The sequence below is a fragment of the Pseudochaenichthys georgianus genome, chromosome 20 (genome assembly GCF_902827115.2).
Source record: "Pseudochaenichthys georgianus chromosome 20, fPseGeo1.2, whole genome shotgun sequence".
NCBI lineage: Eukaryota > Metazoa > Chordata > Actinopteri > Perciformes > Channichthyidae > Pseudochaenichthys > Pseudochaenichthys georgianus.
In genome coordinates, this window is record NC_047522.1 from 5,989,662 (window position 1) to 6,004,989 (window position 15,328).

Genomic DNA, 15,328 nt, shown 5'->3' on the forward strand with positions numbered 1-15,328 from the left:
GCAGTGAGATGTATTATCATCCGTTTATATTCCTGAAATTTACAGAAACTAACTCACACTTTCAGATGACTGAGTTAAAAATATTTGAGACACATGAGACAGTAAATCATGCATATAATACATATTTTAATGTAGTGCAGAGTAAAAGCAGAATGACATTGCCATGGCAGAGCTGACCTCTTTGACAATGGCCAGCTAATTTCAACAGTAGCCTACATTAAATATACTAATAACCATAATCTTCAATAGAAAGATAAACTAACATTTTGACAATTAATTTGATTAAAAAAAATAATTCATGTTAAAACTGAAATATCACAAAGCAAATACAAGTCAGACACAATTTAAATATCAACAGCTTCTTCTGAGCATCTCTTCAACATCTACAACTCAATATATACATATTAAAAAATAAATACACATAATATTTTACTTCCGTTTCAATCAAGCTTATCTGGATGAGTGGTCAGACACCATAAATCATTAAATAGTCTTAATTTCATTACTTCTAAGAGTCACATCAGTGATCTGTTGAAAGAGCCATTTGTCAATTCTGAAAAAAGATTGCACCGACAATTGTGAAATCCCATAATTTAAGAGAATATAGTTGTCTCTCTTTCATTGTCGAATTCAGTTGCTGCATTGAAGGTCCACTGTCACGAGACGTTATATAAAAATCGTATTCATAATCCTGCTTACATCCAAATACGATAGAATCCCAGGACCACAGTAAGACAGGTGAAGACTGAACCTTTGAGGATAAAGTGATCAAGCATTAGTCTACTATTTGACAGCTTAAGTTCTCAAGGCTATCATTGGTTATTCGACATAGCAACAATGCACAATATCTTACCTGCAAGGTATTTTATAGTATCCAGTTTATGAGATTCTAACATTGTTTTCAAACCGGCCACTTCAGTGTCTATTTTCATGTTGGTCTGAGTTAAATGGCGATCTTGCTCTGCAGTCTGTAAAAAAGGCAATAGGACAAAGGCATAAAGATAAGCCCCACCAAAGACCTACACTAGTTCATATTTATAACTGAGAAGAGCAAAGGCTTTTTAAAAGTAGCAAAGCAATCAGTGACAGCCATTATAAAAGACAATTGAATTGATATTTTTTTTGGCTTCTATTTCTACTTTTAGAAACAACCATTTACAGATTAGCTGTTAAAAGATAGGAAACATGTTCTGTAGGTGTACTGGAAAAATACAAACCATTTCCATTATCTCAGTTCGCGTTTCTAGGAGCAACTTCTCATTCTCTATTTTCTAGAAAAAACATTAAAAAAAGGTTTTTAGTAATTAAAGATATACCAATAACAAGAACCGACTATTTGACAAGTCATTATCTTATCTTTATGTACAAGTTAAGATTGAAAAAATACAAATTAAAAAGGGCACTTGAGGATTTTCATAACACTTGTATTATTCTCAAACACTTACCAATTCTTTTGAACGACTTTTCTCCAAATTCATGTCCATAATTGTGTCCGAGCGCAGTTTATTCATGACATCCTGCAAGGTGACATTGGAGATGAAAAAAACGTAAATCATCTTTGATGAAAACAAGATGAGGAAATACTTCTTAATACTTAGACTACAATTTGGACATAAAGGTAATACGAATAACCACTTACAGCCAGTTGGATCTTGATGTGCAGTAACTCGTTCTTGAGTTTCTGGGAGAAATGTTAAAATTGTGAAAATCATATTGTCATCCATGTTCCTATTTAGGGCAACATTGGCAAACATGAAGCAAAAACATCATACATTCTTCCACTCATATATTGGCTGACATGACATTTTATTTTATCCATCTAGATTTCTAAATGTGTGCTTTTTGTGTTTTATATACAATTTATTTGACAAGGTATTTGCAGGTAAAAAGTCAGTTATGCATATCAATTTGAATTCCAGGATCACTTTGATCATCAAACAACCAAGGGCACAGATAGAATGCAACAATTACTTTTGGGAAACATCTTAAGGCCCCGGCCACACGAGGACGAAAACGGCTAAACGCATAGGATTAACGCAAACGCAGTCGCAAAAAAGCTTCCGTCCACACGCAATATTCACCGGATTGTGTCTGTCCACACGAGATCGCTCCGTTTAGCTCCAACCGCTGGAGAAGCTGCAGTACATATGCAGGAGCCTGTACGTGGCGCTGTAACTCCCTCCACAAAAGCAGCGAAGAAGCATGGTTGTCATGGTTGCCCTTCTGTTTATTCTCCGCGGTGGGGGCCGAGGGAACCGGGCAGAGTTTTTCGCCAGTCAACGTGAATTAAAGTTTAAATCTTCCGGACAAAATTATAAAAGTGCCGGTCAAAGGTCTTCTTTGTTATTTATTGAGCTTTAAAACAAATGAATAACGACTCTATATAATATAATGATAAAATACACGGAGCCTCTCTTTTTCCTCCCTCTCTTTGGACAGCGCCAGTGTCTGTTTCATGCAGCAGCTGATCCAGTAATGAGTGACCCGGCCGACAGTAAAAATAAACATATTTATAACTAGTTTAGGGAGTTTGAGAGGTAATTAAAATAGCTAAGGGTGATGATCTGACTTGAAGTGTGTGTTTTGCTGCAGCGGGAGGAGCTGCAGGTGAGCAGAGCTGCGTGTCTCCGTCCTGTCAGATTAGACTTCACTCGCATTTATGTCCATATCGAGAGAAAGATAAATAATCTGAATTCAGTGTGCAGTTTACTTTGACGCAGGGGTGAGCAGCAGAGGCGGGGCTATTGCCTCATCATTATCAGAAAATGATCGTATAGGGCGTACACACGGAGCCGTTGGACCCTCCAGAGCGTTGCGTATGCCGTTCTATCCACCTTGGGACCCGTTATCGTTTAGTGCCGTATTCGGTCGTCCTCGTGTGGCCGAACGGTCGATATGACAATAAACAGTAACGCAAACGACTGTTTTCGTCCTCGTGTGGCCGGGGCCTAAGTCTGTTCATCATAAATACACTCACCTCATTTTCTGCCAGTAAAGTAGAGAACTCACTCTTCTCTAGGATTAACATGTCCTTCTTTACAGATGCTATTTGAGACATCAAACGCTGCAACATGATCTCCTGCCAAAATCACACAACACAAAAGTTCATTTTTAAAACCATATAAAGAACAAGTAAACAAATGAAAGAAATACAGAATGTGTATTCAGGTGTTTCTTTTATATTACACTTTGACATTACATATACATTATTTAATCATTTACACCATGCGCTCTGGAATATAAAAACAATACTGGTATGGTGACCTTTACAGCACTAAAGGCACAGCCTGAATGAAACACAGAGAAGAAACAAAAAGGGCTGACATAATGCTTACTTTTGTATCGACAGTATATGTAAAATAACAAACCTCCTCCGACAGCCTCACCTGCTGCACTTTGGTCACCATGTCACTATAAATGACATCCATGTTAGAAGTTGTCATCTTCACCAGTATTTTTACAATCACCTCAGCTTGCTGAGTTGTGAAGCCTGTTCAAAGAAAATATATTCATTTTTGGGGGGAAATTCAACAGCTTCTTAATAATAGAGGAAGCTTAAATATTGTGACGTTTTTTTAAATAACAAAAGCATTCAAACCATTTTCCTCAAAGAGTCGTACCACTGCATGGGTGTCAAAAAGCAGCTTCCCACCTTCAGACTTTGGTACAGATCGATCTAAATGCTGGAGAGCTGGGATGGACGTACTCAGCCCTGAAATCAATGATAAGAAGATATAAGTGAAGAAACTAAGCATTACCTGGAGACCAAAACTGTAAATGTCCTAAATGTCATGGACATTTCAGGTGTGATGACACACCTGAAAAATTGGAGGCCAGGTTGCATATTATGTAAATACAGTCAGTGTGTGATGTGGGTACATGTTTCTATTGAAAACTTTGCAGATTTAGCATCAGGGTTTTGCTTATGCAACACGGATGAGTTGTTACTGGAGAAGTTTGTATTTGGTGCACTTCAATTAAACAATGAATGCGTTTTTTTTTTTTAAATGAATGACAGCTGTGCAATTAAGCCCTTAATTTATGTTTGACTTAGCGTTTTAATTCAAATTACCAGAGCAGACAGGAAGTCGACTTTTATAAAAAGCTGTTTGCCAAACACCATTAAAAAAACAGAAGAGAACTTTTATTTTGAAACTCAACAAAGAGGTCCAAGTCATGATAAATCCCATGAAGTGAACAGTGACGACTTATTTTACAGTCCCATTATCTGAGAATAATTTATGCAAAGTTTCGCATTGGGGGTTTCAAAATGGGCACATAGAAAAGGTACCCTTTCTTTGAGGTATTTAAATGCGCCTGCACTGCATTCAAGCACAACCTAGGACTGTGTTATTATGTGAAGTAGAGTTACCGGTGTTTGAGAGTCAACAGCGAGGTGCCATACTTCAACTGTTGGTCAACAGACCATGAACTGAGATAACTTACCTCTTGCAGTCATGTATGTCCCTGCAGAAAGATGTACAATCTTTTGCCCCGCGTGTCTCCCTCTCCATACCGGCTTCTCAAAGCTCCTGAAAGGTTGAGTGATGATACACCGGACACACGGCAGTGTGTTGGCAGCAGTCAAACAAGACATGTTTGAGGAAATGGTCGCTGTCATAACACTGTTAACTCTGCCTTGATTGAAAGAAAGGTCATACCACTTTTCTTGGTGGTTAACACCGAGTTTGAGTCGCGAATGGCACTGTTTTAGCACCATTGTCAAAGTTAGTGTTCAGCTAGCAGCTGGCCTGTACTTCAGTTTGTTAATATCGTCAGCATATCAATAACCTCTCTATCGGGGCTGTATTGCAACTTTTCACCCAGCTATTACCGCCGCCCGACACACCCGCATAATGACTAAAGACAGGCAGAGGACGGGAAACTTCCACATTTCCGGTCACACATTTCAAAATAAAACTCACTTTTCACAAACGCTACCTAAATCACTTTGGACTGGAGACAGACTTATCAAAAAGAAAATCAATCATTTAAAATGTTTATTTTATCATCTCACAATTTTAAGCTCTGTTTGTAAATAATAACGTATGATAAGTTTTGACCATGCAGTATCTACAGTATCTCAGAATCTATAAGGCTCACACTCACAGACTGGTTCAGATCTTATTGTAGCTTATTGACCTGTTAAGAAGGGAAATAAAACAAAAAATATATACATTTATATATATATATATATATTTGGTGATTACGGTTCAAGTCAATGAGAATGAATGGAACAGCAGGGTGTGATATTACATCAGTTCTCTACTGCTCATTATGTTATAAGTTATACTGAATCAAAAAAGCTTTAGTCATTGTAAGTGAATATTCTGCTTGTTACAGTATATCATCTACAAAGCATAAGAGCCTATACATTTTCTCAATGGCAACAAGATACAAAATGTGACAGGTGGGTGTACTAGAACAAAGGGAATCCATCTTCAGACAATTGGGTATGTAAACTCAAACACCTGTCTTATACTTTACTAGTTATATTAGAAACCAATTTTAACTGGCAGTCTTGTATTTTTTTGTCACTTCATGTTCACCATGACAGTATGGTAACTGAGTATTTACTTCTATTAATCGCAAACTGGTTTGCATCCAGATTAATTTCAGTGTATATTTAGACAAATTGTCCTATGCATAACAAGCAAATTGAGTTGCTTATACAAAAGTTAACCTTTTTAAAGGAACTTGTTAGAAAGAACTACTGTAGGCCTACTTGCAGTGGATATTTTTCAGCAATTTTTTTGTTGCTGAGGTTTAACAGAAAAAACAAGTAGAGCTTATTAAGGTTTTGCTCATGAGAAAAAGACAATACAAATAGATAAAGTGGCTACCACCAAAACAACAGCAACCAGCAATAAGAGCACAAATAATTTTCTGCGCTGGTGTAGATGCTGGTGTCCAGGCTGCTCCTCATCGACTGAGAGCAGGGAGGCGCTGTCCGTGCTGCTCAGCGGGTCTGGATACTGTGGCCCATGGGGCTCCACCATCCAGCGCAAAACGTTGACTTTCATCTCCATGTCATCGATCATGTGGTCAAGTTGGCTGATATCCTTCTCCATGGTGCTGCGCTCATGGCTCTCGAACTCAGCAGGAAGGGATGTGCTCTGAGGTTGGTTCAGGTCTGGCACACTGAGCGCACGGGCTGCTACCTCACTGCCTCCTCCTGCATTACCAACATTTAAAATTGGTAAATACTTCAGTTTTATTTCAGTAAAAGAAGGCATTGGTAGGCTACTGTGTCACAAGTAAATACTGTTTTTTACAACAGTCATTCAATAAATCCTACCCTCATGGAGGTTATAATGTTCAGATTCTGTTAAAACTGTTTTGGAGTAGGATTTAGTGCACGACTGCTGTATTAAAATGCATTCATTTTAGCTTACTTTGCATTACTATTTTGCTAGCCAAAGTTTTTTCACATTGATATATAATTCAATACAATGGTTTGATCAGTGTCACTGTCAGGGCTATACTTTAATTTACCTTGTAGGCCATTTTGCACCCGTGTCTCCTTTTTGGACAGAGAGAAGATGTCACCCATGTTGAAAACTTTGCACATGTCAACATGGAAGAGCTCTAGGCTGGAGGAGAAGCCCACCCAAAGGATCTCCATCTCCTTACGTTGCTCTTCAGGCAGGCTCTTGTCTCGGAGATGTGAGGTCAGATGACTACGGATGGCCATGGCCAACCTTTGGGCCTTTTCTCGCGTTTGTCGCAACTCATCCCGCAGCTGCAAGCTGTCTGTGCATCCACCAACACATGTGGCCAACACGCGGTAACATGCTACAACCTGTTTGAAGAAAAAAACAAAGATTTCGTTTTTGCTAATTAATAAATTAAAGGGATAGAGTGAATTTAAAGCTGTGTGCTACTTAATTAAGGTGATTATATATATTAAGCACTAAGCAGTGTTTCACTGCTAATATATAATTACCTTCTGGTAGCATGGGGTTGAAAAACGTCAACAACTCAGACCTGAATACTGTCTAATCTACTGGCTTTGGAAGCTTGAATATTTTCTCTGTAACTCAAAGTTTGTTTGTAACCGCAACATCCAATTTGTTTTGTATCAGTATACATGCTCCTGCTTAGCCCAGCACCTGATTGAGTATACAGACCACTAATCACTTGTTATAAAAAGGTACGTCTGCGCTCTCAAGAACTTCCCGCTTATGTTGTATGTTTAAAAGCCAATGTTAACCAAACAAATCTTGCTAGAAGTTTTTTATTATAAGAAAAAATACTTATTTTAGGATTGGTAACAGTTATTATAAATATTCTTATGTGATTCAAAGCCAAATGTATCAATAACTGGGAAATGTGAAAAGTCGGACAGTTCCTCTTTTATGATCAAATTCATATCATATGTTAACAGTGTTTTATTAACAGGCATGAGATAAATCCTGATGGATTAGCAGGAGTGGTTCCAGTGAAAAATATTAAAATTAATCTCATTATCATTGATCTATTTCTAGATAAGCCATAACAACCTTGTGTACTCAAGAGCGAGGATAGATGAGACGGGAGACACAAAGATGACTACAATTATGCCATTTGTAAAATGTGGATACTGTAAGTATTCATTTCCAGACAGTATTTTTACCATTTGTATTTTAATGTACCCTATATACAGTATATTGCCTCATCTTGTCTGAATTGCCCACTTTGAGTCATTGTATATAACTTCAATTGTTCACAGCATGCAACACTGTACCTATAAGGGCAAGCTAAAATAAATACATTAACTACATGCTGACGACAGTGAAAAAAAGGTCATGGTAAAATAGAGTTAAAACAACTGCATTCATGTCTATGAAGGCATTGCCATTGCATTATCCAACATACTGGAACAGTCACAAAGATTCAGTGGACCAAGAAATCCTTTGGAGAGTGCTTTTTTAGCCATAGGGTGAAAAGAAGATTCTTAGATGTCTTGTGCAGGGTATATTCAGTCTAACACAAGTACAAAAAAATACCATTATAAAGAGTGAGTAACTGCTGGCGAAAACATTTAAATTGTCAACTCAGTTGCAATAACTATTATTTTGTAAAGTAAGACGTAACAAATAATTGCTTATAACGAACAGTGGATTATTAATGTGTACAAATATTCCATATGTCCTTTTTGACATTAACAATTACATTTTTTAAAGCAGAACTTAATTACAACATTCTTTTTGTCTTATGTCAACAGTCAAAGCTGAAATGTAAAAACAGTTGAAAGTTGGAGATGTTTACCTTTATTAAAGAATCCACCAGAGCCTTTCCATCAACCAAAGCCTTGTCTTTGCCAACTGTGCCATCATCACCTACTTTGTTATTTATAAGTGGCATGAGGATGACTTGTCCAAGAGTCTGGCCAGATTTTATTCCAAGTTGCCCTCTATTTCTCCAGCTGCCCCTGCACCTCTTCTTCCCCTGGATGATGCTTCATTCAATGGCTGAGGGTTGAGTTAAAATCCCAAATCTGCATCATGCACAACAAAACTCCACTCCCATGACAAGTTGCAATTACGGATGACAAAACATATTTCGGATGCTAAAAAGTGTCCCAAAAGAGAAGCCAGAAAAGTAGGAAAAAAAAGTAATATAGTGATGCGACTCTTAAGCAAGATGCTAAGCCTGTGATTGACCCCCTTGCACTGACGCAGGTCAAGACGAAGAGCTAATCTCATTAAATACCACTGAGACAAGAGAGAGAGAAGAGCAGCTGTCTCTACCACAATGCCACTCTCACTAACTGAGAGGAGGCTACGCTCAGTTACCTCAAGCACATAACACTGCTTACAACTCAGTCACTTATAAAAAGGTCCACATGGTATATAAAAGATTTACGCGAATGGAGGAAGTGTTACTCCTATTGGTTAAGAATGAAGGTATCTTACTGACAAAGTGTAAAGATAGACCAATAGGCAAATGAAATAGTGATGCACTTAAGAAATTGAACATAGTATAGGCCTACATGGTTTCTTTGTCCCTTCACAACCTTTTGTGGTTCATTTCCCCCTCAGGCTGTAGATAATGTATGGCCTCATTTTGAACAGATTGATAAAAGGTTTGGCATGTTCAAAGCATAAATTCCCTGGCGTGACATTTCTTTAGTGTAACATGATTTCTATGTCAAAAAGCACAGCTTGTGGCCATGCAGGACTATATTCAAATGGTGCTGAGAAGTTAAGTTGTCCATATTATGAGGAAAATATATTGTAAATGATAAGACGAAGGACTTCATTCTTAGCAATTACATTTTTATTGAAAACTAAAAAACACATAATTACATAACACACAATCTGAATAAAATAATGTTATGCTTGCCATTTCCTTTCCAGGTACCCTAAAGCTGTCCATGTATAGTTTTTTAAAACCCAAATGATAAAATCTGTATCCAGATACTGGGCTTTTTAGGGGTGTGCAGTTTTTCTCGGCGTTCGGGTAGTTGAAGTCTTTCGTGGAGAAGTCACAGCGTCCCTGATGTTAGCGAGCAGGCCTCTTTTGGGTCTGAGCTGGGAAAGCGTCGCCAGTTCTGATTTCAGTGAGGCGATCTCCCGATCCTTGGCAACGTTCTGCCATAGGATTTCCTCCATTGATTCGGTCTAAAAAAAAAAAATAAAAAAAAAAAATCCAAATTATATTCAGCAATAATTCAGCAATAAGTCTTATGTTGGATCTGGTCACGGCTGAAATGTATTATTCTTAAAATGCATTATAAGTGCAATTTGCCATACGTTGTATTTTCTTATCACCTCACCTGATCCTTGGACGTTCTCTGTAAATCATCCAATTCAGACGATTTCTCCAGGTAGCCATCTCTGGTGTTCTCAAGTGTTACATTGATATCCTTCAGCCTTTTCTCTAGGCAAATGATCAACTGACCCAAAATAATGTGAAAATGATCACACAACCAAACCAACATTTAATTGGGACGCAGAATTATTGTATTCTTGTTACCTGTTGTTTATCCTCACAAATGCTGTCAATGGCACATTTTTCTTTGTAGAGATGTTTGCATCGATCATCCCCTGTGGGAAAAGAAAGTGTGACATTTATATCCCTTAAAACAAAAGTTAAATGAAAGAAGATGGACAGGAGAGCATACAACCAATATTCATACCAGAGGGTATTTCCTAAGAAAGGACAGTGCCGAGACATCTTTATGAATAATATACCAACCTGCTGCTTCTGTTGATTTATATGGATGAGTCTGACACGACTGGTCCACTGTTGGAACTGCACACAATCCTCCGATACTGGACGTTAAACCCTCCAACTCAGAAACTTTGCGCTTCAGGGTCTTCACAGGAAGTAAGACAGAAATGTGAAGTTTTATTGACAACCCAAAAAAAAAAATCTGACTGCTCGTCAGGGGATATACCATACATAGCCAATTTGACAAACATTTCAACGCCTGAATATCGGAATTTGAGCAGTGCCTGATTGCATTACATACCTCTACTTTATCCTGTTCAGCAATAAACTCATCAAAAGGTACGTAGTCATCTTCCAGATTGTTCATCGCACTCTGGTAGGCATGCTGTCTGATAGCATCCTTGTAAATCTCAAAAGTGTTCTCCAGCTTTTCTTCAAAGCTCTCCTTCAGCTCTTCTATCTGTCGACTACACAATCCAAGCAAACCTTGATTAATAAGTTTAGTTTCATTTTTACTTTGACAAAGGTTCACTAAGGGAAGTTGTTGCTGACCAAGGACCTTAGTTGCATATATGAGAGGGTTATGCATTTAGAACAAATATGCCGAAACAATTACAAATACAAAAAATGAAATCTGTAGTATTGATGCAATACCAGAACTGAATCAAATCAGGTTTTATAGAGCACATTTAAAAACGATTTTTGGTCGAGCCAAAGTGCTGTAAATGTAATAAAAACACTACAATAGCAACAGAAGACAATAATTTACAACAGCAAATATAAAAACAAAAACACAGGGAAATGTCAGGAGTCATACTCCGCTCTGACTAGAAGGACCTCACATGCAGGGGCAGACTGTTCCAGAGCCTAGGGCCAGCTGCTGCGAAGGCTCGGTCCTCTTGGGTTTTGAGCCTGGTCTTGGGCACTATCAGCAGCAGCTGAATAACTAGCCTTCTCTTGCAAATGAAAAACAACATACCTGCGGAGTTCCTCACTCTCCATGAGCTGCTGTAACATAGCATCCCCCATTTCATTTCGGATCTCCATTTCCTGAACAAGGTTTCTTTTTCGCTCTGCTAGTAGTTTTGTTCGCAGGCTCTCAATCATATTTGCAAGCTCCTAGAAGATTCAAAGTGAAACAGTTACTTGAGATGGTGAAGGTTAAACATTCCAAGACTGCTGTATTTATATTGGTCCTTTATAGTGTTTTGTGCTAGCTTGCAAACTAGTACTAAACTAAAACTACAAGCATCAATTTCATGGTGAGACTTTATAAGAAAGGTCAGGGGATCACTTAAGTCAGTAGGATCATCATCTGGGGACCATGAATGTCTACAGAAGACTTTTGTTATTAGCGACATAGTTGAGATGTTTCAGTGAAGTGCTAGACTGACCCTTACAAATGTTATAGATAACAGTTAGGGTTTGTCCTATGATGTAAATGGAATGGGACTGACTAGAGACATAATCAAAGAATGTCTGACATACCGGATCTCCGACACATTTAGGGAACAGTTTTTGAATGCGATATGAAGATATTGTACATTCTCCGTCGCCAAAGACATGTTTGCCTCGTCTTCCTCGTCCAGCAGCTCCTCCTCACACAGGAAGCTCTCCAGGGCCTGGGTGTCTATCACCCCATTCTTCACCAGGGGCTTGCCATCATGGCCAACTAAACAAGGGGCAAGAGATTTCAGAGGCTTTTCTGGGATCACCTGCACCACCTACAGAGAGCACAGGTAGGATTAGGACTGAAGTGAATTCAGCTAATTGTACCACTCCCTCTCACATCATTATGTACCCAGACCTGTTTGGCAACAGCAGAGAATTTCATAACATGGAGAGTCTCATCGTAGGTGGAAGCACACTGGTTAATGTTCACGATCATGGACGCTCTTCCTTTGCCACAGAACACGGCCTGGAAGAGCTTGGTTAGCTTACTCTCTCTGAAAGGGATGTAGCTGTTCTTCATTCTGATGAACACAGGAGAAAGAAAACTTAAACAAATGTTTAAGTTGTAAAGGGTCAATGCTGACTTTCTTCACTTAAGCAACTGTACCCCTCTGTCTGATTGTTGCGTAGAGCAGTGAGGCACTTCCCCAGAATAAGCAGAGAGTTGTTGATGTTCCCTGCCTCCTTCAGCCTCTCGCCAAATGTCTTGGTTTTGTTGCATCTTTCAGAGCCAGCCAGGTCACACAGAGAAAACCTGAAGAACAAGAAATCAATTAATTTATTTTCTGTAGCTCATCCCATGGTGGATGCCAGTACAAACAACGCAAAAGCAGCGTCTGAATGTTAATGACGTCACTTACTCTGAGATCCGTGTAACTGTACTGTCCTCGATCTTCAGTAACTTTATGGTAAATATGCTGTGGCTGTAAGGAAAGCTGGTGTAAGTTATGAAGACAGATAATGATGCAGAGTAAAAATGTGATGAAATGGAAAGATTGCCTTCTGCTGGATGACTGGTTCAACTTTGTGGCTGCGGCACTTCTGTTTTTGTTTCCAAACTGTAGTACTTTGGAAGCTTCATCCAGGGTGAGGATGTTTATCCACCTGAGATCTGAAATAATTTAAAAACACACATTGTTGTTCAATGCCATCATAAACTACACAAAGACTACTGCTGATATATATTTACAGATATATAATCTGCCAATTTAAGAACACATGATTAAGTTGTGCACAAACCTTTGACATAACAATTTCCAGCACCATCGTCGCACACTCGAAGAGAAGACCGTCTCTTAGACTTGGAGCACAGGGAAGCTTGAAGCAGATCATACACGCACTCATTGTAGATTTCAAAGAATGCTACCCATAATGCAAACTGGCTGCTGTCTGCTTCTGTTGAGTTGCTTGTCAACGCTAGAAAGAGAAGAACAAGAGAGCAGAAGACAAAACTAAAACTTCTGAGAAAGAACCGGAAGCATTGTTCTGACCTTATTTGTTCAACTTGTGAAACGCTCATCAGAGTCTACAGTGGGACAACTTAAATCTTAAACGGTTTATAAATTGCCAGACAATTAATGTTTAGTGTGTAGAATTAAAAAGGGCTACCAGTTTGAGTGTAGGATAAAGAAGAGGATGACAGTCGTCACTCACCAGAGCAGGACTCTAAACCACTGGATCTAAGAGGTTCACACTCCTAGATGGGAGAGAATAGATATACATGTTAAAGCATTTCTGGTTTAATTCATTTTAAATTGTGAGGAATATTTTCAGCAAAGGCTGAGAAAGCATCTCAGGTCTGATATAACTCTCTCACTTCTTTGACTGAAGCAAAAATGGCCGCTTTAGCACTCTTCTCCTGCTTGACTTGGTCAGGTTCCAGATATTGGGCATCATTCCTGAGGTAGGGCTTCAGGTCCATCCCATCATACAGATGTCCTCCTATGTACTGAAAGGTGGCATCCAGCACCCGAGGGAGTATTCCCGGCTGTTTTGGAGTTCCTAAAACATATTATTATGTTCAAACTGGCATAGGACATGTGAAACTGATACATGTGCATTCCATTGTTGGTGTGTTTCCATCTTTACCTTGGATTGTGTAGGTTTTCCCAGCATTGGTTACACCATAACTGAATAGCAGTGCATTCTTCCCATCCAAGAAATCAGACATCTGGCTTTTGACTGTGGCCTCAAATATCTCAGACTGCATCATTTCTGGCCCAAAAATCTAAAAGCCAGCAGAAAAACAGTCTGTTGGATATGAATGAGAGTGCAGATAGGTAAATGTTCATACAATTTAAAATGCTGCAGACCTGTGAGAAGGAGAATTTGTGCAGCGACATGCCAATGCCCTTTTCACTGCTCTTCATGTTGGCAGAACCCTTTGGTGCATTCAGTGTCACAGTCTGGCTGTTTTCAATCCCTACACAGTCCTGAATGGGGAAACAAGCTAAATTATGCACAGTAGTTCATAAAAAGGTGCATTTTGACAACTTTTAACTTTCTATAACTGAGCTTAATTTCCCAAATAAGACATTCAGATCATAGGACCAATATGTTCTTTTTGAAAAAGACAATGGTCATGGGTATTTATAATCACAGGTTATGTTTGAAGTTAGCCTTTTATTTCAATTACGTGGATTAAAATGTAGTTAGAGGTACAGGGGATGCATATTGCAGTTAGGGACAGTGTCCAAATAAAATATAAATAATGTGGAGGAGGAGGCTCTCTCCCTGGGTTGAAAAACCCCCTGGTCATATTCATCGTGTTGCTTTTTAGCTACTGTATTTAACACTACATGGACTGCTTGGCACCGTGCTGTACCTGATCCTCCTTGTCAGAGAGTTCCTCTTTAGAGAAAGGTCTGACTCTGAGGTAAACTCTCATGGTCTGCTGCTCAGCTCCACCTGGCAGCTCAGTCTACAAACAAAGAAGACAATCACACTACAAATTAAACCTGAAAATATGAAGTGGATCACTGTTAGATAAAAACAAAAAAGGGAAAAACCTTACCTGCTGGGATGAAGTTGAAATATAAGTCATGTCCATGTCACCAGTTTGCATATATTCGCTGTCTTCATTGGTTAAATTAACTGTACTCATTTTGAGACAAGGCAGCTCTAACAAGCCTAATGTACTGAACAAAGTAGTGATCACTTTTCTACAAACGTGAAGATTTAGCCAAATTCATTTTTGGAAGACGATAGACAGGAAAATGGGCCCTTTGAAATGACTTATTTCACCCACATGTAGGTCGGCAGATGGAGGCGGAGCTTGTAGGCCTAATCAGTTTGAATTGAAAGCAGGTCTGAAGTCAAGCAAATCACCTAATAGAGATCAACCAGCTTCCAGGACTCCACTCAAGCTTAAATTCACAGCCAAATCATCAAGAGGATGACTTTCTGAATATCTCAGTAGAGTTATAGGGGTTGAAAAATAGTGGTATTTAAGTCAAATGTGTTAACTTTCCGTTAACGGTCTCCTATCATACTGTTTTTCATCAATATAGTATAGGTCTCAGATATATACAAAACATGTCTCTGAAGGGTTTGGCTCGAAATACCAAACAAATCATTGCAGCATCCCATAATCCCGTTTCAAAAGTGCTGATTTTCAGTGTTACTTTAGATGAAAATAAAGAGCCACTCCCCACTGAGAGATATTTGGTTAAAAAGAACAAAATGGTGCTCCAGGAGTTGGTGGTTGGTTATTCGCTAA

At 38.8% G+C, this 15,328-nt stretch overlaps 3 protein-coding genes across 3 annotated transcripts; all 3 read right to left on the reverse strand.

Moving 5' to 3' along the window:
• Positions 1-106: 106 nt before the first annotated feature.
• mcur1 (mitochondrial calcium uniporter regulator 1) lies at positions 107-4,862 on the reverse strand. Its single transcript, XM_034108738.2, has 9 exons — positions 4,447-4,862; positions 3,599-3,712; positions 3,387-3,490; positions 2,978-3,079; positions 1,640-1,681; positions 1,446-1,517; positions 1,218-1,271; positions 854-968; positions 107-751 (listed from the first exon to the last, which is right to left on the reverse strand). Exons 1-9 carry the CDS (start codon positions 4,718-4,720, stop codon positions 696-698), a joined length of 933 nt encoding a protein of 310 aa, XP_033964629.1. The 5' UTR covers positions 4,721-4,862; the 3' UTR covers positions 107-695.
• Positions 4,863-5,018: 156 nt separating this feature from the next.
• On the reverse strand, positions 5,019-8,731 carry rgs9bp (regulator of G protein signaling 9 binding protein). Its single transcript, XM_034108994.2, has 3 exons — positions 8,251-8,731; positions 6,496-6,802; positions 5,019-6,175 (listed from the first exon to the last, which is right to left on the reverse strand). Exons 1-3 carry the CDS (start codon positions 8,344-8,346, stop codon positions 5,805-5,807), a joined length of 774 nt encoding a protein of 257 aa, XP_033964885.1. The 5' UTR covers positions 8,347-8,731; the 3' UTR covers positions 5,019-5,804.
• Positions 8,732-9,306: 575 nt separating this feature from the next.
• On the reverse strand, positions 9,307-14,844 carry LOC117465863 (kinesin-like protein KIF20A). Its single transcript, XM_034108922.2, has 18 exons — positions 14,624-14,844; positions 14,435-14,530; positions 13,923-14,042; positions 13,699-13,837; positions 13,427-13,611; positions 13,264-13,306; positions 12,850-13,026; positions 12,610-12,721; positions 12,471-12,533; positions 12,218-12,364; positions 11,966-12,131; positions 11,703-11,882; positions 11,138-11,277; positions 10,460-10,625; positions 10,183-10,303; positions 9,961-10,031; positions 9,761-9,880; positions 9,307-9,605 (listed from the first exon to the last, which is right to left on the reverse strand). Exons 1-18 carry the CDS (start codon positions 14,711-14,713, stop codon positions 9,414-9,416), a joined length of 2,328 nt encoding a protein of 775 aa, XP_033964813.1. The 5' UTR covers positions 14,714-14,844; the 3' UTR covers positions 9,307-9,413.
• Between the last annotated feature and the right edge of the window lie 484 nt (positions 14,845-15,328).

What these genes read in the sequence shown, in the direction of transcription:
- rgs9bp (XM_034108994.2), bottom strand. Translation starts at nt 8,346, where the DNA reads ATGCCACTTATAAATAACAAAGTAGGTGATGATGGCACAGTTGGCAAA. An exon ending in TGGTGGATTCTTTAATAAAG is followed by an intron (nt 6,803 to 8,250) that starts GTAAACATCTCC and finishes TTCTTCAAACAG; the next exon opens with GTTGTAGCATGTTACCGCGT. An exon ending in GGTGCAAAATGGCCTACAAG is followed by an intron (nt 6,176 to 6,495) that starts GTAAATTAAAGT and finishes TTGGTAATGCAG; the next exon opens with GAGGAGGCAGTGAGGTAGCA.
- mcur1 (XM_034108738.2), bottom strand. Translation starts at nt 4,720, where the DNA reads ATGGTGCTAAAACAGTGCCATTCGCGACTCAAACTCGGTGTTAACCAC. An exon ending in CTTTACTGGCAGAAAATGAG is followed by an intron (nt 1,682 to 2,977) that starts GTGAGTGTATTT and finishes CATTTCTCCCAG; the next exon opens with AAACTCAAGAACGAGTTACT. An exon ending in TACTATAAAATACCTTGCAG is followed by an intron (nt 752 to 853) that starts GTAAGATATTGT and finishes TTATCCTCAAAG; the next exon opens with GTTCAGTCTTCACCTGTCTT.
- LOC117465863 (XM_034108922.2), bottom strand. Translation starts at nt 14,713, where the DNA reads ATGAGTACAGTTAATTTAACCAATGAAGACAGCGAATATATGCAAACT. An exon ending in TTTTTGCTTCAGTCAAAGAA is followed by an intron (nt 13,307 to 13,426) that starts GTGAGAGAGTTA and finishes TCTCCCATCTAG; the next exon opens with GAGTGTGAACCTCTTAGATC. An exon ending in TGGTTTAGAGTCCTGCTCTG is followed by an intron (nt 13,027 to 13,263) that starts GTGAGTGACGAC and finishes TTCTCTTTCTAG; the next exon opens with CGTTGACAAGCAACTCAACA.